We start from the raw sequence: 23,023 nt of genomic DNA on the forward strand, positions 1-23,023 counted from the left end.
GAACCGGTCCTGGGCCTCCCTTAGGTCGACTCAGCCTCAAAACGAGTACCTGGTGTGGTGTGTAAACCACGTCACTAGGTAGACAAAGGTGGTCGGGCATGGTGCTGACCACCCACCCCTTCGCCGTGCCGGCCTTCATAGGGGCAATTCACTAACAGCACTTGCCTCAAAAGTCTGTTCAGGTTATATAGGGGATCTTTGTCTTTTGTGTGTGTCTGAGTGTTGATAGTGAGTGCATGTGTACGTGCATAGTAGAGGTTTTCATCTCAGTCAAGTGAGATTACGTTGGCTGGGTCACGTAGCCCGCATGCCCAGCCACTGCATTCCTAAGCAGAAGAGATGGACCGATGCGGTACAGGAGGATGTGAGGCTGACTGTATTTGCCGATGACCAGTAGCAGCAGTGTCAAGATCGGCTTCTATGGAGGAGGATCGTGGAAGACGCTACTGGGCAGTTGGAGGCAGTTGCCCTCCAACAACAACAGTGGGCAGAGGAGCGACGCTCACAACAACGAGCAGGGCACCTGGTGGCTAAAATAATGCGAAGTGGTACAGTAAGGGGCACACAGGTGGTGCATATGCCAATCATCTCAGTCAGTCAACCCATGGCACCCGGGTCTGTCCCGTGACCCCTGTCAGCGAGCCTTTGGCACTTCACGTGCACCTAGCATGGTACACGTGCCTTGGTGATGTCACCGCCACTTCGTGGTGAACGGCAGCTCTTTGTTGTTTTCATGTAGGGTTGCCGCGGTGGCTAGGAGATGTTAACTACCTCGCCTGGTATACAGGAGGCTGTGGGTTCAATCCCAACCCTGACGCCTGCTGCTGTATATTTGGAGTTTGCATGCCTCTCTTTCTCTCCCTGTGGTCGCATGGATTTTTCTCCGGGCGCTCCGGTTTTCCCCTCCACATTTAGAATCAACATCATGCGTTTAGAGTGTATGGCCGCGACTATAAACTTGCACATGATCACGATATCAGCCACTTCGTTGAGCTTTCATTTGTGATTGCCAGGTTGCTTCTGAAAAAGAGCTACGTAGCTCAGCAGGCCTTACACCGGGTAAAATACAAATAGTTTATAGTCCAGTCTGTGGGGTGTGCGTGCGAGTCGGGGGGGGTCTGTGTTGAGTGGCGCTCACCAGAACTCCCCATCGTCTGCTACGGTGACGCCCATGTCTTCACGCTCCCCCTTGCTCACCTTCTTCCACTCCTCGGAGCTGCAAACACGAGCAAACAGGCGAGCGTCTGGATGGGCGAGCGTCTCTACCGGCGAGTGTCTGGACGGGTGTCTGTACAGACGAGGATCTGGACATGACGGTCTTGATACAGGTCAGTGTCTGGACAGGTGAGTGTTGGCATGCTCACCCGTCGCTCCAGGCCCCGTTCCACTCCTTCTGTCCCCAGGGGTTGCGCATGCGGATCATGTTGAGGCGCTCCGCGCGGAAGAACGCGACCAGGCCTTGGCCTAGCCGCACGCGGCGCACGTCCGTCACCGAGTACGCGTGGCCCTTCACCAGGCCGCAGCCCAGGCGCGCCTCCATCTCCGCCGAGCCCACGGCCTATAGTTACACCACGGTTACCACGGTAACACCACGGTTACCACTGTAACACCACTGTTACCACGGGAACCCAAGGTGACATTGTTAACCTGGCTCTTGACCAAGCCGCAGCCCAGGTGCGCCTCCATCTCCGCCGAGCCCACTATCTACGGTAACACCAGGGTTACCACGGTAACACCACGGTTACCATGGTAATACCAAGGTGACACTTAATCAAGCCCTTCGCTAGGCCGCAGCCCAGGCATGCCTCCATCTCTGTGGAACCCAGAGCCTACGGTAGCACGATGGTTATTATGGTAGCACCAAGGTTACACTGTTAATGTGGCCCTACATCCAGGCTGCGGTCGTCATCGTAACAACACGGGGAACGGTTATGGTGGGTGTGTAGTTGTGGTGGGTGTGGTGGGTGTGGTGTGTGTGGTGTGTGTTGAGACTGTGTATGCGTGTACGGAGCGGTGCGGTAGTGCTGCGCTATGAATCGGCCGACCCGAGTTTGATTCGCGCTCATGACCAATTACAGTGGAGGATATCTGAACCAGTCCTGGGCCTCCCCTAGGTCGGCTCAGCCTTACACGAGTACTTGGTGCCACGTGTAAACATTGGCATTGGGAAAACAAAGGTGGCCGGACGTGGTGCTGGCCAAACCACCCCCTTGTGTGCCGTGCCGGGCTTCATTGGCGTTACTCGCTAACAGCACTTGCCACAACAGGTAACACAGGGAGATCGTTGTCTGTGTACGAACTGTGGTGGTGGTGGTGGAGGTGGCGGTCGTGATGGCGGTGGTAGCGGTGGCGGCGTTCATGGTGGTGATGGTAGCAGTGGTGGTGGTGATGATGGCGATGATGGTAGTGATGGAGGTATTGGTGGGGATGGTGGCGGTGATGGCGTTCGTGGTGGTGATGGTAGCAGTGGTGGTGATGATGGCGGTGGTGGTGGCGGCGGTGGTGGTGATGATGGTAGTGGTGGTGGCGGTGATGATGGTAGTGATGGTGGTATTGGTGGCGATGGTGGCGGTGGCTGACCCGTATGGATCCGCTGAGCAGCGCCCCGCGGCTGTATGCCTTGAGCAGCATGTTGAAGAACTTGTCCCTCTCGTCGTCGTCTTGCTGCGAGAAGGCCCCTTCCAGCAGGTCCACCGACTCCGAGACGCCCCCCGTGAAGTCCATGAGCGCGTCGCCCGTGTTGCCCCCGTCCAGAGCCTCGTAGCAGCCACACAGCCTGCACACAGACACACAGCACACACACACAGCCTGTACACACACACAGCACACACACACAGCCCACACACCCACCCATCCACTCACCCATCCACTCACCCACCCACTCACACACCCACCCACGCATCCAGCCTCTCGCTCTTGCAAGTGAGACTGCCCCCCCCCACCCCGTGGCCCCTTTCGAGGTCTCACCGCGGCCGCGCGCCACGCGGACTCGCGGCAGGCCCAGAGCGGCGCGCCGCGCGGCACGCGGCACGCGTCCACTCACTTGGCGAAGGCCTTCTCGAGCAGCGCCGACCAGAACTCGTTGGACGAGTTTGAGTGGCAGTAGAGCAGCTGCCCGTCCAGCGTGGGCAGCGAGTCGTCCACCACCACGTCCACCCACTCGCCAAACCGCCAGAAGCAGAAGTGGAAGATCCCCGCGTACTTCTCGGGGTGCGCTGGGTCCCACTCCTGGTCCTCGTGGTCGGGGATCACCTGGGGGGGTGGGGGATGGAGGGGGGGGCACGGGAGGGGGGGATTGAGGAGAGGTTGGAGGTGACACGAGGCATCGTTTCTAACCGACGAGGCAGGATAGCGGTCGATCCGAGCCTGCGAACAAACAGAGACGTCCACCAGCAACTCCACCAACACCGCCACCACCAACACCGCCACCACCAACACCGCCACCACCAACACCGCCACCACCAACACCGCCACCACCAACACCGCCACCACCAACACCGCCACCACCAACACCGCCACCACCAGCATCGCCTCCCACCCGCTCAGACTCGAGGGAACCTCTCTGGGCCCATCGCTCAGTGCACCTGCAGATTCACCACACTCACGACAGAGAGAGAGTGGTAGAGGAGTGGTAGAGGAGGAGTGTTACCGTAGTCCACAGGTTCTTCCTGTGTGTGAGGCAGGAGCAGGCCGCCACGAACCAGCAGTTCCCCAGGGAGCCCTGGTGCAGGTCGTGGGCGCTGATGCCATCGACGAAGAGACGCGGGTCATCGCACAGCTCCTATACGCACATCGCCATCAGCATCATCACCATCAGCATCATCACCATCAGCATCAGCATTATCAGCATTACCAGCAGATCAGCAGCAGCATGATCATCAACATTACAGTCATCATTACCACGAAGAGACACAGGTCCTCACACAGCTTATGTGCACAAGTCATCAGCATCGTCAGCAGCATTACTAACAGACCAGCATCATCATCAGCAGCAGCAGCAGGTGCATCATCATCAGCATGATCAGCAGATCAGCAGAATCATCAACGCCACACTCATCATCATGGGGAAGGTTAATTGCTAAGAGCGATTGCCTGGGCAGCAGCAGCAGGACCTGCTAATCGTAGGTCCTGGTTGGACGACATACTCTACAATAAACACAGAAGCATCACATACCTGTCAACCCATATGGTTTACCCGTATTCTTGTACAGGGAAATTGAGTTTTCAGGTCCAAAATGAGTTTTTGTCTATTTGTTTGTGTTTCTCTCTTGTGATAGGACTTTGTAGGATAAACATTTAGATTTATAAGGGCACGGAGTGACCAATAAAGTCTGAATTGGTCTGTAATAAGGTAGGCCCTGATCAGGGGTTGACAATATGCCATCACAAACATCGCCGTGGAGAATGCAACAGAAGAAACATCTTCTGGCGTTGCTGCGACGATCACACGATGCGCGATTGCGATTCCGTTTAGCAAAAGGTAACGCCACGTGATAAGCGATGGGTCGTATCGCTGTTCTGAAACGTCCGACTTCCTGAAGAAATATTTCGTGAAAGTTTCAAGGTTGATTGTGTGACCATCTGAGAACTCGGGAGACCAGGATGGAAGTCTTATTCGCACAACTTACCTGGGTCACCAATATGGCATAGAGATTCATAGAAACAGAGACCCATAGAGATGCATAGAGATGTAGAGAGACAGATAGAGACACAGATTTATATAGAAATATGCATAGAGAAATGCATATGGATACAGAGATACGCATACAAACACAGAAATACAGGTTCATAGATATACAGAGACCCGTAGAAATAGTTTCCCAATGTCAAATTAATTTTGTTTTAAGCAGCTGACATCTGCAGAGATAAGGATAGAGCCTCATTTGCAAGTGACTTGCTGCTGTGTGGTCTCGCCTAGGGGCACCCCCTGTGGCAGCTGTCACAGTGCATTCGACTTCTGACAGTAGGGGCGATGATGGCTGCTTTGCGTGCATCATCCCAGTTGAGTTGTTCATGTAACGTTACGCAACACGGAACAACAATAGAGGAATCTAATAACAGCAGTGACAGCGCATTCACCGCAGGTGCAGCGTCCTGGCATCATGCACGCACGCGGGTGTTAGATTACCGCTCGCAGCCATGACTCATTGCGTCGGTTTCATTGATAACTATCGCTGTTTTAATCTGTGCTACTCTGTCGTTTTATTCGGGTTGATATGCACGATTGTTTCATGCAGTTTACCAGGTAAACGCACACCAAGCTGTGTGGCTTTTTTGCCGAAGCGACCTGGCGATCAAAAAATTATCATCACCGCGTGGACATTTTAGCAGTAGCCAAACACTCTGAACGTGTGATGTTGATTCAAAAAGTGGTGGGAAAAGCCGGAGGACCCGGACACAAATCCATGCAACCACGGGGAGAGAAACATGCACACTCCAAATATACAACAGGCATCAGGGTCGGGATCGAACCCACGATCTCCTGTATACCACGCGAGGTAGTCACATCTAAAATTTCCACGCGATGATAAGTTACTTTGGGGCCGTCCATAAATGACGTCACGCGATTTGACGATTTTTGACCCCCCCCCCCTTCGTCACACGGCGTCACAAAAAGCCACACCCCCTCCCCCCTCAAATATGACGTAACAAAGCTCTGCCCCCCCCCCCCAAAATTTTTTAAACATGCTTCAAATCGCTTTAAACTATTGTCATTGTAGTGCGTACTTAATGTGGCGCTGCACTCTGATGTTGTAGGAGAAAACATTTATTAAAAAGTCTATTTAATTAAGTAGAACGTGTTGTCTATCTTTATTTGAAGTTGCGCATTTTGATGTGACGTCACATTTCTCAAACCCCCCCGCCCTCGTCACACATCGTCACAAATGTCCGACCCCTCCCCCCCCCAGGTGCGTGACGTCATTTATGGACGGCCCCTTTGTTGAGCTATCACAGGGGTTGGCAAACCTGCGGCTCCGGATTGGAATGCGGCTCTTTGAGGACCACTTCGAGACGTTGTCCATGAAGGAGCACCACCGTGCCGCTTCCGTCACGTACACTGCAGCTCTTGAAATGTTGAGTTTGTTACCGAATTCGAGAAAACAATCCTCGCTGTTATTTTGGCTGCAGACCCCCTGAGCTTTCATTTGTGATCGCCAGGTCGCTTCTAAAAAACATGTCAGCAACAAACCTCAGTGGACCTTACCTGGTTAATATAAAAACTCGTGTTTGTTTTATATCTTTGGGTTGGACACCTGTCCAGAAGAGCTACAGAGCTCATTGGGTTAACCGAGATTCCGTCAAATTGTCCGTCTCTGTAACTTCACCACGACTGTCGTTGTTCTTCCAGTGCAGGGGTCGGCCGCCAAGAAGAGCCAACAAGTGGCTCTTCTGGTTATGCACTGTGGTGAATGCGAGACGTTCCGTGGACTTCGATTTCTGCCACCTTATTCGAGCTCCTGCGGAGGGGGGCTTCTCGGCGCTTTGCGCTTGGCCAGTCGCCCCCCCCCCCCCCCACTGATGTCCTCTTCCCCCCCCCCTCCCCCCCAGTGTGTGCAGATACTACTTCTAAAAACAAAAGAGAGCAACAAACCTCAGTGGGCCTATATGCCTACATACCCTACATACAATAGTCAGTAGATACTACTATAGAGTCAGTAGATACTCAGTACTACTGACTCTTGTATGTAGGATGTGTAGGCATATATGCCTAGATACTACAATAGCGTTAGTAGTATCTACGGTCTCTATTGTATGGATGGTGTGTAGGCATATATGCCTAGGATACTACACCACCGCTCTTGATGACGACGCCCTGGCGGCGTTTCTCACCATCCCGCCGTCGGAGAAGGCCACGCTGACTCAAGCATTTGACCAAATGGCGGCAATTTAGGAGCCGCCGTCGAACGTGCACCATAAAGATAAAACAATAAATTAAATTAAATAATAGAATACGACGTTTCGATTGCAACACAAGCAATCATCATCAGGTATAATGAAATAGCGACATAAAATCTAACCAGAAAACTATAGACAGACATATTAGCAGACAGATATCACCAAGATACATAGCGAGAGCAACACAGGTAACAGAGAGGGGTGATCGTCTCTGTGTGGTGGCCTTAAATAGACAGAGGGGGGGGGCGGAGGCAGAGAGAGGGAGGAGGGTTAGAGAAAAAATTAGCATATCAATGAGTGGTCAACAGACGTGGTGCTGCGAATGCGATGGCACGGCAAGCAAGCCTGAAAATCAGGAGAAGGACACACTAAAATTAAATAACCTAGTAAAATATCGAAATGTAATGTAATACAACACAGAGGGTCGGTCAACACACAATTAACGCATAGCCTGGTTGATTACGTATTTCAAAGATTGCTAAGTTAGAATTTAAGTGTGAACAATCTAAAGAGAGGACACAGGCAGAGAAAACAAGTCGCCAGAGAGAGAGAAAAAGATAAGCTTAAAACTTCCCCGTAGAAGTGGTTCAATCTTAATTTTAGAACTTTCGTGACTGCAGGAATTATTATTTGTTTCTTTCGGTTAAGTCACGTCTAAAGATAAAACAATAAATTAAATTAAATAATAGAATACGACGTTTCGATTGCAACACAAGCAATCATCATCAGGTATAATGAAATAGCGACATAAAATCTAACCAGAAAACTATAGACAGACATATTAGCAGACAGATATCACCAAGATACATAGCGAGAGCAACACAGGTAACAGAGAGGGGTGATCGTCTCTGTGTGGTGGCCTTAAATAGACAGAGGGGGGGGGGGCGGAGGCAGAGAGAGGGAGGAGGGTTAGAGAAAAAATTAGCATATCAATGAGTGGTCAACAGACGTGGTGCTGCGAATGCGATGGCACGGCAAGCAAGCCTGAAAATCAGGAGGACACACTAAAATTAAATAACCTAGTAAAATATCGAAATGTAATGTAATACAACACAGAGGGTCGGTCAACACACAATTAACGCATAGCCTGGTTGATTACGTATTTCAAAGATTGCTAAGTTAGAATTTAAGTGTGAACAATCTAAAGAGAGGACACAGGCAGAGAAAACAAGTCGCCAGAGAGAGAGAAAAAGATAAGCTTAAAACTTCCCCGTAGAAGTGGTTCAATCTTAATTTTAGAACTTTCGTGACTGCAGGAATTATTATTTGTTTCTTTCGGTTAAGTCACGTCTAAAGATAAAACAATAAATTAAATTAAATAATAGAATACGACGTTTCGATTGCAACACAAGCAATCATCATCAGGTATAATGAAATAGCGACATAAAATCTAACCAGAAAACTATAGACAGACATATTAGCAGACAGATATCACCAAGATACATAGCGAGAGCAACACAGGTAACAGAGAGGGGTGATCGTCTCTGTGTGGTGGCCTTAAATAGACAGAGGGGGGGGGGGGCGGAGGCAGAGAGAGGGAGGAGGGTTAGAGAAAAAATTAGCATATCAATGAGTGGTCAACAGACGTGGTGCTGCGAATGCGATGGCACGGCAAGCAAGCCTGAAAATCAGGAGAAGGACACACTAAAATTAAATAACCTAGTAAAATATCGAAATGTAATGTAATACAACACAGAGGGTCGGTCAACACACAATTAACGCATAGCCTGGTTGATTACGTATTTCAAAGATTGCTAAGTTAGAATTTAAGTGTGAACAATCTAAAGAGAGGACACAGGCAGAGAAAACAAGTCGCCAGAGAGAGAGAAAAAGATAAGCTTAAAACTTCCCCGTAGAAGTGGTTCAATCTTAATTTTAGAACTTTCGTGACTGCAGGAATTATTATTTGTTTCTTTCGGTTAAGTCACGTCTAAAGATAAAACAATAAATTAAATTAAATAATAGAATACGACGTTTCGATTGCAACACAAGCAATCATCATCAGGTATAATGAAATAGCGACATAAAATCTAACCAGAAAACTATAGACAGACATATTAGCAGACAGATATCACCAAGATACATAGCGAGAGCAACACAGGTAACAGAGAGGGGTGATCGTCTCTGTGTGGTGGCCTTAAATAGACAGAGGGGGGGCGGAGGCAGAGAGAGGGAGGAGGGTTAGAGAAAAAATTAGCATATCAATGAGTGGTCAACAGACGTGGTGCTGCGAATGCGATGGCACGGCAAGCAAGCCTGAAAATCAGGAGAAGGACACACTAAAATTAAATAACCTAGTAAAATATCGAAATGTAATGTAATACAACACAGAGGGTCGGTCAACACACAATTAACGCATAGCCTGGTTGATTACGTATTTCAAAGATTGCTAAGTTAGAATTTAAGTGTGAACAATCTAAAGAGAGGACACAGGCAGAGAAAACAAGTCGCCAGAGAGAGAGAAAAAGATAAGCTTAAAACTTCCCCGTAGAAGTGGTTCAATCTTAATTTTAGAACTTTCGTGACTGCAGGAATTATTATTTGTTTCTTTCGGTTAAGTCACGTCTAAAGATAAAACAATAAATTAAATTAAATAATAGAATACGACGTTTCGATTGCAACACAAGCAATCATCATCAGGTATAATGAAATAGCGACATAAAATCTAACCAGAAAACTATAGACAGACATATTAGCAGACAGATATCACCAAGATACATAGCGAGAGCAACACAGGTAACAGAGAGGGGTGATCGTCTCTGTGTGGTGGCCTTAAATAGACAGAGGGGGGGGGCGGAGGCAGAGAGAGGGATTAAGATTGAACCACTTCTACGGGGAAGTTTTAAGCTTATCTTTTTCTCTCTCTCTGGCGACTTGTTTTCTCTGCCTGTGTCCTCTCTTTAGATTGTTCACACTTAAATTCTAACTTAGCAATCTTTGAAATACGTAATCAACCAGGCTATGCGTTAATTGTGTGTTGACCGACCCTCTGTGTTGTATTACATTACATTTCGATATTTTACTAGGTTATTTAATTTTAGTGTGTCCTTCTCCTGATTTTCAGGCTTGCTTGCCGTGCCATCGCATTCGCAGCACCACGTCTGTTGACCACTCATTGATATGCTAATTTTTTCTCTAACCCTCCTCCCTCTCTCTGCCTCCGCCCCCCCTCTGTCTATTTAAGGCCACCACACAGAGACGATCACCCCTCTCTGTTACCTGTGTTGCTCTCGCTATGTATCTTGGTGATATCTGTCTGCTAATATGTCTGTCTATAGTTTTCTGGTTAGATTTTATGTCGCTATTTCATTATACCTGATGATGATTGCTTGTGTTGCAATCGAAACGTCGTATTCTATTATTTAATTTAATTTATTGTTTTATCTTTAGACGTGACTTAACCGAAAGAAACAAATAATAATTCCTGCAGTCACGAAAGTTCTAAAATTAAGATTGAACCACTTCTACGGGGAAGTTTTAAGCTTATCTTTTTCTCTCTCTCTGGCGACTTGTTTTCTCTGCCTGTGTCCTCTCTTTAGATTGTTCACACTTAAATTCTAACTTAGCAATCTTTGAAATACGTAATCAACCAGGCTATGCGTTAATTGTGTGTTGACCGACCCTCTGTGTTGTATTACATTACATTTCGATATTTTACTAGGTTATTTAATTTTAGTGTGTCCTTCTCCTGATTTTCAGGCTTGCTTGCCGTGCCATCGCATTCGCAGCACCACGTCTGTTGACCACTCATTGATATGCTAATTTTTTCTCTAACCCTCCTCCCTCTCTCTGCCTCCGCCCCCTCTGTCTATTTAAGGCCACCACACAGAGACGATCACCCCTCTCTGTTACCTGTGTTGCTCTCGCTATGTATCTTGGTGATATCTGTCTGCTAATATGTCTGTCTATAGTTTTCTGGTTAGATTTTATGTCGCTATTTCATTATACCTGATGATGATTGCTTGTGTTGCAATCGAAACGTCGTATTCTATTATTTAATTTAATTTATTGTTTTATCTTTAGACGTGACTTAACCGAAAGAAACAAATAATAATTCCTGCAGTCACGAAAGTTCTAAAATTAAGATTGAACCACTTCTACGGGGAAGTTTTAAGCTTATCTTTTTCTCTCTCTCTGGCGACTTGTTTTCTCTGCCTGTGTCCTCTCTTTAGATTGTTCACACTTAAATTCTAACTTAGCAATCTTTGAAATACGTAATCAACCAGGCTATGCGTTAATTGTGTGTTGACCGACCCTCTGTGTTGTATTACATTACATTTCGATATTTTACTAGGTTATTTAATTTTAGTGTGTCCTTCTCCTGATTTTCAGGCTTGCTTGCCGTGCCATCGCATTCGCAGCACCACGTCTGTTGACCACTCATTGATATGCTAATTTTTTCTCTAACCCTCCTCCCTCTCTCTGCCTCCGCCCCCTCTGTCTATTTAAGGCCACCACACAGAGACGATCACCCCTCTCTGTTACCTGTGTTGCTCTCGCTATGTATCTTGGTGATATCTGTCTGCTAATATGTCTGTCTATAGTTTTCTGGTTAGATTTTATGTCGCTATTTCATTATACCTGATGATGATTGCTTGTGTTGCAATCGAAACGTCGTATTCTATTATTTAATTTAATTTATTGTTTTATCTTTAGACGTGACTTAACCGAAAGAAACAAATAATAATTCCTGCAGTCACGAAAGTTCTAAAATTAAGATTGAACCACTTCTACGGGGAAGTTTTAAGCTTATCTTTTTCTCTCTCTCTGGCGACTTGTTTTCTCTGCCTGTGTCCTCTCTTTAGATTGTTCACACTTAAATTCTAACTTAGCAATCTTTGAAATACGTAATCAACCAGGCTATGCGTTAATTGTGTGTTGACCGACCCTCTGTGTTGTATTACATTACATTTCGATATTTTACTAGGTTATTTAATTTTAGTGTGTCCTTCTCCTGATTTTCAGGCTTGCTTGCCGTGCCATCGCATTCGCAGCACCACGTCTGTTGACCACTCATTGATATGCTAATTTTTTCTCTAACCCTCCTCCCTCTCTCTGCCTCCGCCCCCCCTCTGTCTATTTAAGGCCACCACACAGAGACGATCACCCCTCTCTGTTACCTGTGTTGCTCTCGCTATGTATCTTGGTGATATCTGTCTGCTAATATGTCTGTCTATAGTTTTCTGGTTAGATTTTATGTCGCTATTTCATTATACCTGATGATGATTGCTTGTGTTGCAATCGAAACGTCGTATTCTATTATTTAATTTAATTTATTGTTTTATCTTTAGACGTGACTTAACCGAAAGAAACAAATAATAATTCCTGCAGTCACGAAAGTTCTAAAATTAAGATTGAACCACTTCTACGGGGAAGTTTTAAGCTTATCTTTTTCTCTCTCTCTGGCGACTTGTTTTCTCTGCCTGTGTCCTCTCTTTAGATTGTTCACACTTAAATTCTAACTTAGCAATCTTTGAAATACGTAATCAACCAGGCTATGCGTTAATTGTGTGTTGACCGACCCTCTGTGTTGTATTACATTACATTTCGATATTTTACTAGGTTATTTAATTTTAGTGTGTCCTTCTCCTGATTTTCAGGCTTGCTTGCCGTGCCATCGCATTCGCAGCACCACGTCTGTTGACCACTCATTGATATGCTAATTTTTTCTCTAACCCTCCTCCCTCTCTCTGCCTCCGCCCCCCCCCCCCTCTGTCTATTTAAGGCCACCACACAGAGACGATCACCCCTCTCTGTTACCTGTGTTGCTCTCGCTATGTATCTTGGTGATATCTGTCTGCTAATATGTCTGTCTATAGTTTTCTGGTTAGATTTTATGTCGCTATTTCATTATACCTGATGATGATTGCTTGTGTTGCAATCGAAACGTCGTATTCTATTATTTAATTTAATTTATTGTTTTATCTTTAGACGTGACTTAACCGAAAGAAACAAATAATAATTCCTGCAGTCACGAAAGTTCTAAAATTAAGATTGAACCACTTCTACGGGGAAGTTTTAAGCTTATCTTTTTCTCTCTCTCTGGCGACTTGTTTTCTCTGCCTGTGTCCTCTCTTTAGATTGTTCACACTTAAATTCTAACTTAGCAATCTTTGAAATACGTAATCAACCAGGCTATGCGTTAATTGTGTGTTGACCGACCCTCTGTGTTGTATTACATTACATTTCGATATTTTACTAGGTTATTTAATTTTAGTGTGTCCTTCTCCTGATTTTCAGGCTTGCTTGCCGTGCCATCGCATTCGCAGCACCACGTCTGTTGACCACTCATTGATATGCTAATTTTTTCTCTAACCCTCCTCCCTCTCTCTGCCTCCGCCCCCCCCCTCTGTCTATTTAAGGCCACCACACAGAGACGATCACCCCTCTCTGTTACCTGTGTTGCTCTCGCTATGTATCTTGGTGATATCTGTCTGCTAATATGTCTGTCTATAGTTTTCTGGTTAGATTTTATGTCGCTATTTCATTATACCTGATGATGATTGCTTGTGTTGCAATCGAAACGTCGTATTCTATTATTTAATTTAATTTATTGTTTTATCTTTAGACGTGACTTAACCGAAAGAAACAAATAATAATTCCTGCAGTCACGAAAGTTCTAAAATTAAGATTGAACCACTTCTATGGGGAAGTTTTAAGCTTATCTTTTTCTCTCTCTCTGGCGACTTGTTTTCTCTGCCTGTGTCCTCTCTTTAGATTGTTCACACTTAAATTCTAACTTAGCAATCTTTGAAATACGTAATCAACCAGGCTATGCGTTAATTGTGTGTTGACCGACCCTCTGTGTTGTATTACATTACATTTCGATATTTTACTAGGTTATTTAATTTTAGTGTGTCCTTCTCCTGATTTTCAGGCTTGCTTGCCGTGCCATCGCATTCGCAGCACCACGTCTGTTGACCACTCATTGATATGCTAATTTTTTCTCTAACCCTCCTCCCTCTCTCTGCCTCCGCCCCCCCCCCCCCTCTGTCTATTTAAGGCCACCACACAGAGACGATCACCCCTCTCTGTTACCTGTGTTGCTCTCGCTATGTATCTTGGTGATATCTGTCTGCTAATATGTCTGTCTATAGTTTTCTGGTTAGATTTTATGTCGCTATTTCATTATACCTGATGATGATTGCTTGTGTTGCAATCGAAACGTCGTATTCTATTATTTAATTTAATTTATTGTTTTATCTTTAGACGTGACTTAACCGAAAGAAACAAATAATAATTCCTGCAGTCACGAAAGTTCTAAAATTAAGATTGAACCACTTCTACGGGGAAGTTTTAAGCTTATCTTTTTCTCTCTCTCTGGCGACTTGTTTTCTCTGCCTGTGTCCTCTCTTTAGATTGTTCACACTTAAATTCTAACTTAGCAATCTTTGAAATACGTAATCAACCAGGCTATGCGTTAATTGTGTGTTGACCGACCCTCTGTGTTGTATTACATTACATTTCGATATTTTACTAGGTTATTTAATTTTAGTGTGTCCTTCTCCTGATTTTCAGGCTTGCTTGCCGTGCCATCGCATTCGCAGCACCACGTCTGTTGACCACTCATTGATATGCTAATTTTTTCTCTAACCCTCCTCCCTCTCTCTGCCTCCGCCCCCCCTCTGTCTATTTAAGGCTACCACACAGAGACGATCACCCCTCTCTGTTACCTGTGTTGCTCTCGCTATGTATCTTGGTGATATCTGTCTGCTAATATGTCTGTCTATAGTTTTCTGGTTAGATTTTATGTCGCTATTTCATTATACCTGATGATGATTGCTTGTGTTGCAATCGAAACGTCGTATTCTATTATTTAATTTAATTTATTGTTTTATCTTTAGACGTGACTTAACCGAAAGAAACAAATAATAATTCCTGCAGTCACGAAAGTTCTAAAATTAAGATCGTGCACCATAAGTTCGCTACGCGAAGGAGAGGGGAAGCCGAGACGCCCCTCACCTTCCGTAGTGCACTTTTGGCGCGAGCGAAGGCTGCCTTTCTGAGGATGGACCACGACGGAGTCGACTCGCTGGTCCTTGAGAGATTGCTGGCTTTGGCTAAGGACCTCAACATCATCCTGCCGGCCGTAGATGACGACCTTTCGTCGATCAAGGTTGCAAGATGCATCCAGGCTCAACAGCTCTTGCAACGGCACAAGGGGTTGGCGGCGTGTACCACACCCCGTGAGGGGACGGATACACCTGAAGACGTGGAACCCGTCCCAGCCTGCACGTCGACCCAGAGCGGAGGCGAGTGATGGGACGGCAGGGTGCGACGGGCGGACGGCCAATGACGGCAGAAGACATCTCCTCGTCCTGGGAGCGGGCTCGTTGTGTGCTGCAACTGCGGCCTGCCGGGACATGTCTCGTCAGTTTGCCGCGTGCCGCGACGACGCCTCCCCGGACCACCGCCGTCATCCGCCCGACCGTCTTCCACGTCACTACAACCAGAGGCGAGTCGTGACACATCACACACTCGGCCCCTGAATCCACTCACCCATCTCGTCCATTCGGTTTCCGTTTCGGTCGTGCGTCGGTGCGGGTGGGTTCGGACTTTGATCGGGCCGACCGGCCCAATCAGCGACCATCATCTCAGAGTTGATTTATAACATCTTACCCCATAAATGTCGTATCTTATGTCCTGTCGAAGCTCCGTGCTTTGCCGCAAATGGCGGCTCATTGGGCATCATTTGGAGAATAACAGCGGAGGTGTGCATTGCGGATATCAGATTGACGGGGCCGGTTCTTGTGTCAACATCCCTTGCTATTCCGTGCTTGCTCGGGACCGACTTTTTGGGAAGAATGCCCCTGAAAATTTGTATTTACAAGGGGTGCCTGGAATTACCATCTGGCTGTCGAATGGCATTTTTACCTTCTTCCACTCGCTTGTGCACAGCTAACGCGACCGTGCAAGCACTTGCACGTAGGACGTGAAGATTCCCCCCGGCGCGCACATATTGGTCCCCCTGCGATTGCGGAAACCGCTAGACCTTCTAATGAAGCCAGTCGTGGATTGACGTGAGTAGGGGCCCAGACGTTGGTATCCAACGGTCAGGAAACCCTTCATTCAGGTTCTTAAAGCAGGGTTAGACACGTCGGTCATCCAAGAAAGTACCATGCTGGCTCATGCGTCGCCAGCGCGTCATTAGGGAAGCATCGTTGGCAGTGTGGGTGCTGCGTTGAATATGCGGCTGCACCAGAGTCCTGATGAGGGGTGGATGGATATGCTTTGTCCAGAGAATGCAGAATTGTCCGAGGTTCAGAGGGGAAAATTGAGGGAGCTTTTGCGCAAATTTTCGGACATTTTTAGCGAAGGGAAATTTGACATCGGCCGCACTACGTTTTTGAGTTATCACATTGATACGGGTGACGCCGCTCCCATCTGGTAGAATCCCTACCGGCGGAGCCCTACGGAAAAATAACACGCTCGGCTGACGGTTGACGAAATGTTAGCCGCGGATATTATTTCACCGTCCACCAGCCCATGGGGAGCCCTAATTGTACTTGTTAAAAAGCACGATGGTAGCTGATGCGTACCCTCTACCCCGAATGGACGACTCACTGGATGCTCTAGCAGGGGCGCGGTTATTTTCAACTCTTGATCTCCTATCCGGGTTTTGGCAGTTGCCGCTAGACGAAGACTCCAAGCCCAAAAGAGCCTTTCGTACACCACAAGGCTTGTTCGAATTCAATCAGCTTCCGACGGGTCTTCATTCCACGCCAGCGATGAATGGAACTGGTTCTGGCTGGTCTCCAGTGGGAGTCGTGCTTGATATATCTCGACGATGTCTTCGTTTTCAGCCGTACGTTTGATGAACACCTGGAACGGCTACGCGCTGTCTTTCTCAAAATGCGTGCGGCCAACCTGAAATTTAAACCACAGACGTGTCACCTTCACAAGAAATCGGTTCGGTATCTTGGCCACGTAGTAAGTGAATCGGGTATTGCGACCGACCCAGACAAAACCGCATGTGTTCGTACTTGGCCGACCCCCAAGTCGGTGGGGGAGGTGCGCAATTTCATAGGATTCGCGTCCTATTACCGCCGTTTTGTCGCCAAGTTCGCTACCATCGCTAAACCTCTCCACGCCTTGACGGCAAAGAGTCATAAATTCCATTGGGGGAGAGGAGGCCGCATTTGTTGCGCTCCGGGTTGGCTTGGTGAATGCCCCTCCCCTCTGCTACCCCGACTTTTCCTTGCCGTTCTTCCTTGATACAGACACTAGTAACACCGGAATTGGAGCTGTTCTGTCTCAAGTTGTCAATGGCGTCGAGAATGTTGTCGCATACAGAAGCAGAGTGCTGTCTCCGGCTGAACAACGGTATTGTGTCACACACCAAGAACTATTTGTATGGTATTTGTATGGTAGACGCTTTGAGGTGCGCTCAGACCATGCAGCGCTACAGTTCGCGCTGCGTGTTGAACAGCCGTCTGGCCAACTTTCACGTTGGAGGTCCTCCAGGACTACACTTTAATGTTACCTATCGCAAAGGCTCCCGACACACGAATGCTGACGCCCTGTCGCGATTACCAACGAGCGGCGGGGGCGCGTGTTTTTCGGGCTCCGGGCGCTGTAAGCCACCCAACGAGCACTCGCCCCCTCCCCTTGCGGTGTCGGCCGAGGTTGTAACATCTGAGGTGGCCGAGGGTCCGATGGCACGTGATGCCGTCATTGGGTTGGACCACGAAGAATGGGGCGCCTCCAGGTTGAGGCTTCCCTGCTTAAATTGCGACGCCGTGTCAGGGAGGCTGATGGGGGCGGGGATCGACGGGGTGTCGCCTCTGTCATCCTCAGAGGCGGATTGCTCGTGCATTGGGACGGAGGGTTGCGCCGTTATAACATTGTGGTGCCCACTGCCCTGCGGGGTAAGGTCATTTGGGCGGTAAACGAGCGCCTGTTGCACCTGGGTGTGCATAAGACGTTGGCCACACTTAAGCTGGACTTCTTCTTGTCCGCTATGGCTAAGGATGTCGCTAATTTGTTGAAAGGGTGTGCGCAGTGCGTGCGGCGGAAACCCCCACATCTTTGGGGGAGGGGGTTCCATTTTCTCTAACTTTTTGATTCAGGCCTTCTGATCGGCTCTCATAATTTAGTTGACGGACAAGCGGAACACCAGGCTTTTATAATAGAAGCGATATGATCCATCGATAATCACGTGGCGTTACTTTTGCCGAGACAGAATTACAATCACGAATCGCATGATTGTCTCATCGGGGTAACGGCACCGCTGGAAGAAGTTTCTTCTGTTAACGTTTCTCCACAGCGATGCTCGTGACGATTCCGTGCTCATTCTAGAGTTGGGCGTCGAACCAAGACCCACGTCCAATACGGAAAGAGGACGTCCTGCCTTGAACATCTGGCACAGGGGTCGGCGAACCGAAATAACAAGTGCCATCTTTATTCAAATTCGGTAATATAAAAATTCAATATGACCAGAACGACCGGCAATGGACTCTGCTGTGAATATAAGACAGTGGTCCTTAATCAAGTCACCAAGCGATCTGTAAAGGGCCGTCCCACGCGGCTCCAAAGCCACAGGTTAGCGAGCCCTGGCCCGAGTAGAGCGCGTACGGCCAGGATGGCTTACGCGGAGTGAACTACGGTTGAATGTTTTTTTTCTGCAATGATCTGCATTCGCAGTGCCTTACAACAGCAACCAAAAAATAGTCCACTCTCTCTCTGGCCAATGTGCTGGTGAGTATGGCCATTGCCCGAAACGTCACCTCTGTTTGTTGTTTTCATTTTAAGGTCCCGTGCGGTGTCCGTTTTTGCCTATTCTCATATTTTGGTACTGGCAAAGGAGGTCCCATGATGTAGCTGCTCACCCCGAGCTCTCAGTACTCTGATATTGCTTGTCTTTGTGCTGTACGCCTTTTGGCGTCCTCTGGTCTAACACCGTTTGAGACGAGGCTCAAAAGAAAGCTGTCTCTGGTGTGGACCAATCAGTCTCAAAGACAATGCATTTATTATCAGAGCATGTTTTTGTTGCATTCTGACCACAAGTAGTGTCGTTAATGTAGACATGATTCCTTGTAAAAGGTTTCAGTTTGGTGTTTTAACATGTTAACTCCTGTTTTGTTGCCATAAAAAAGGGGAAAACCTATTCTCATGGGGGTCATGGTTTAGCAGGGGGTGAGGGTTTAGTATGGGGGACGGTTTAGCAGCAGAGTGAGGGTTTAGCAAGGGGTGAGGGTTTCATAATAAAGGTTTTTGGGATAGATCGCGTTATTTATAAACGTGTCGCAACCCGCCACCACCCAACACGGCCAATCAGTAAAAAATGTGTCACGTTGACAAAAGACAAATAGTTCACTACTTTAGCCCACCGCTGTGTGGAAGAGTGTATCCACAACATTTACAATCTGAGTAGTACGACGTTTCGCTGAAAACTACATCCAGCATCTTCGGGCGATTTGCCAGAATAGTGAAGCCATCCACCTGCTTCCGTCTTAAAGAGTGCATGATGATGTCATCGTTGCTAAACCGAATCAGGATTCGAGATCAGAGGCGGAGGTGGGGGTGTATACAATTATGTAATAGATCAGTAATCAGCCACTTGGCATGTGACTCACCAGTAAGGAATTGCAATATGTGTTGTGTATTACTTAATAATACGCTTCCATCTTGATTTTAAGCTTTCGTGACTGCAGGAATCTTTGGTTCTTTCGGTAAAGTCACGTAGTTGAAATAAATTAATATGCTTTCAGGCTGCGCTGAGTCTATAGCTATCACAGCCATTAAATTATTTGAATTCTTCTCAATTTCAAATAATTCTCTAATCTTGGCCGATAATAATTAGTTCTGCATAACACTTCAAACGGTATCAAAATCAATTGAATGTCTTTGTTGGCAAGCATGCTCTGTCACTGCTGACAGCTGTGTTTGTGAGAATGTAATGTTCCTTTGGTGTTCTTTTAGTCTTACGCTAATGTTACATCCCGTCTGTCCAATATAACACTTACCGCATACGCAATTCATCCGATATACACCTTCTGTTGATAACTTCGGTAATTCATCTTTAGTACAAGAGACTAGTTGTTGAATTTTGTGTACCGTACCAAATCTCACTTTAAAATTTTGCTTTTACAAAACACGGGCTAATTTGTCAGTAACTCCCAAGATATATGGTATTTGAATTGTTTTGATAATCTGATCACTTTCAGCAGTATTGTTGTTCGATCTTGATTTGGCATTCAATGCTCTGTTAATTTGAGCATTATTGTAGCCATTCAGTCTTAGTGCTTCTTTAACATGTTTAATCTCTTTCTCTAAACTTTCGCTATCTGACACTGTCTTTGCCCAATGTATGAGCGTCTTGATGAGAGGATATCTGTGCTGGGTGATGATGCAAATCTGCATTCAGATAGGCCTCTGTGTGCGTTCCCTCTCTGTAGACGCTGTGTGTTATTTTGTCATTTTGACCGCGTCCAAGCAAAATATCCAGGAATGGGAGTGTGTTTCGTTTTAAAGCTTTCGTGACTGCATGGATTCATATTCTTGGTTCTTTCGGTAAAGTCACGTAGAAGGGAAACAATAAAATAATAAAACTTAAATAAAACATTCTTATTTTATTATTTCCCTTCTATGTGACTTTACCGAAAGAACCAAGAATATGGGAGTGTGTTTTTCACCTGCATTTCTATGGTGAACTGAATGGCTGGGTTTTGCGCATGAAGATTATTTTAAAATTCAATAAGTGCATCTTTACCATGTGGCCAGACAACCAAAGTGTCATCGACATATCTAAACCAAAAAGGAAGGTTTTAACGTACTCGAGGCAAGTGCTCTTGTTTCAAAGTTTTCAATGTACGGATTTGCTATAGCAGGAGACAAAGGAGAACCGATTGCTGCTCCTTGCTTGTTTAAAGAAGCCACCTCTCCACAAGAAATCAGTATCATTTAGACAATGGTCAGATAGTTTTGGAATGTCTTCTGGTAAACCTGGCTTCTTTACCAGTGTATCAATTAATTGAAGTGACTCGTCAACTGGAACCTTAGTGAACAGATACATTACATCAAAACTTACCAGAATATCATTAGGGTTTACGTTTAATATCCTTAATCACATTCACACAAGATGTTCTGAATTTATTATGAATGAAGCTGTCCTTCCGTTGTAGGGCTGTATTTGTTTACTTACATATTTAGCTAATTTATGTGGCAGAGCCTATTGTACTTACATGGGATACCGATTTTATGATTTTTTTGTAGCCAAAACACTCTTGGTAGTTTTGAGGCCTGTGGCTTAATTTGGTATTGCTCAGTCTTGGGGATTAATGAATTCGCAATGATTGCAGAAGTCTTGCGTAAAACGTATTGGTTGTATCTCGTTTCATTTTAATATAGGTATCTTCCTCCAGTAAATCTTACATTTACTATCATAATATGATCGGGACATCATTACAGTAGTGGCCTTTATCAGCTGCCAGAATTTGAATTTATTTTATTAATCTACGCTCTCTTAGGGCTTTTGCTTCACCAAAGCTTAGCAGGGGGTGAGAGTTTAGCAGGGATGGTGAGGGGTTTAGCAGAAATGGTGAGGGATGGTGAGGGATGGTGAGAGATGGTGATGGTTTAGCATGGATGGTGATGGTTTAGCATGGATGGTGAGGGTTTACAGGGATGGTGAGGGATGGTGAGGGTTTACAGGGATGGTGAGGGATGGTGAGGGATGGTGAGGGTTTAGCATGGATGGTGAGGGTTTGCAGGGATGGTGAGGGTTTAGCAGGGATGGTGATGGTTTAGCATGGATGGTGATGGTTTAGCATGGATGGTGAGGGTTTAGCATGGATGGTGAGGGTTTGCAGGGATGGTGAAGGATGGTGAGGGATGGTGAGGGTTTAGCAGGGATGGTGATGGTTTAGCATGGATGGTGAGGGTTTGCAGGGATGGTGAGGGATGGTGAGGGATGGTGAGGGATGGTGAGGGTTTGCAGGGATGGTGAAGGATGGTGAGGGATGGTGAGGGATGGTGAGGGTTTGCAGGGATGGTGAAGGATGGTGAGGGATGGTGAGGGTTTAGCAGGGATGGTGATGGTTTAGCATGGATGGTGAGGGTTTGCAGGGATGGTGAGGGTTTGCAGGGATGGCGAGGGATGGTGAGGGATGGTGATGGTTTAGCATGGATGGTGATGGTTTAGCATGGATGGTGAGGGTTTGCAGGGATGGTGAGGGTTTGCAGGGATGGCGAGGGATGGTGAGGGATGGTGATGGTTTAGCATGGATGGTGAGGGTTCAGCAGAGATGGTGAGGGTTTGCAGGGATGGCGAGGGATGGTGAGGGATGGTGATGGTTTAGCATGGATGGTGAGGGTTCAGCAGGGATGGTGAGGGTTTGCAGGGATGGCGAGGGATGGTGAGGGATGGTGATGGTTTAGCATGGATGGTGAGGGTTCAGCAGGGATGGTGAGGGTTTGCAGGGATGGCGAGGGATGGCGAGGGATGGTGAGGGTTTAGCAGGGATGGTGAGGGATGGTGAGGGATGGTGAGGGGTTCAGCAGGGATGGTGAGGGATGGTGAGGGATGGTGAGGGGTTCAGCAGGGATGGTGAGGGATGGTGAGGGGTTCAGCAGGGATGGTGAGGGATGGTGAGGGATGGTGAGGGGTTGTGAGGGGTGGCGAGAGATGGTGAGGGGGTGGTGAGGGGTGGTGAGGGGTGGTGAGGGGGTTCACCTTTGGACGCTTCCACTGAACGCGCCCCGAGGGCGCCCGCCCGCCGGCGCTCCCCGCGGGCGACAGCGCCGTCTCCCCGGCGGGGAAGAGCTCGTCTCGGAAGAGCTCCCCGCGGGACGCGCACGCGCGCCGCAGACGCGCGTAGTCCTGGCCCTTGTAGGGCTTCGCGTGCACCATGGCGCCGTGGGGAGACACGGGGGGGGGGGGAGACACGGGGGGGGGGAGACGCGGGGGGGGAGATACGGTGGTGGAGACACACGGGGGGACACGAGGGGAGACACGGGGGTGGAGGGAGACACACGGGGGGGGGAGGACACGGGGCGAGACACGGGGGTGGTGGGGGGAGACACGGGGGTAGGGGGGGGACACAGAGACACGGGGTGGGGGGGGAGACACGGGGGGGGGGGACACGGAGGACACACACAGAGACACGGGGTGGGGGGGGGGAGACAC

The 23,023-nt window shown here is 47.5% G+C and overlaps 1 protein-coding gene across 1 annotated transcript in view; it reads right to left on the reverse strand.

Moving 5' to 3' along the window:
• LOC144950173 (calpain-5-like) overlaps positions 1-22,789 on the reverse strand; it is a 44,932-nt gene extending 22,143 nt beyond the window's left edge. The window contains exons 1-6 of the mRNA XM_078880247.1: positions 22,571-22,789; positions 3,650-3,781; positions 3,044-3,252; positions 2,581-2,776; positions 1,365-1,558; positions 1,139-1,216 (exon numbers count right to left, since the gene is read on the reverse strand). Coding sequence (XP_078736373.1) covers positions 1,139-1,216; positions 1,365-1,558; positions 2,581-2,776; positions 3,044-3,252; positions 3,650-3,781; positions 22,571-22,747 — 986 coding nt within the window. The 5' untranslated portion in view covers positions 22,748-22,789. The remainder of the gene's footprint in view (positions 1-1,138; positions 1,217-1,364; positions 1,559-2,580; positions 2,777-3,043; positions 3,253-3,649; positions 3,782-22,570) is intronic.
• Between the last annotated feature and the right edge of the window lie 234 nt (positions 22,790-23,023).

This window comes from Lampetra fluviatilis, chromosome 56, assembly GCF_964198595.1.
Source record: "Lampetra fluviatilis chromosome 56, kcLamFluv1.1, whole genome shotgun sequence".
Taxonomy (NCBI): domain Eukaryota; kingdom Metazoa; phylum Chordata; class Hyperoartia; order Petromyzontiformes; family Petromyzontidae; genus Lampetra; species Lampetra fluviatilis.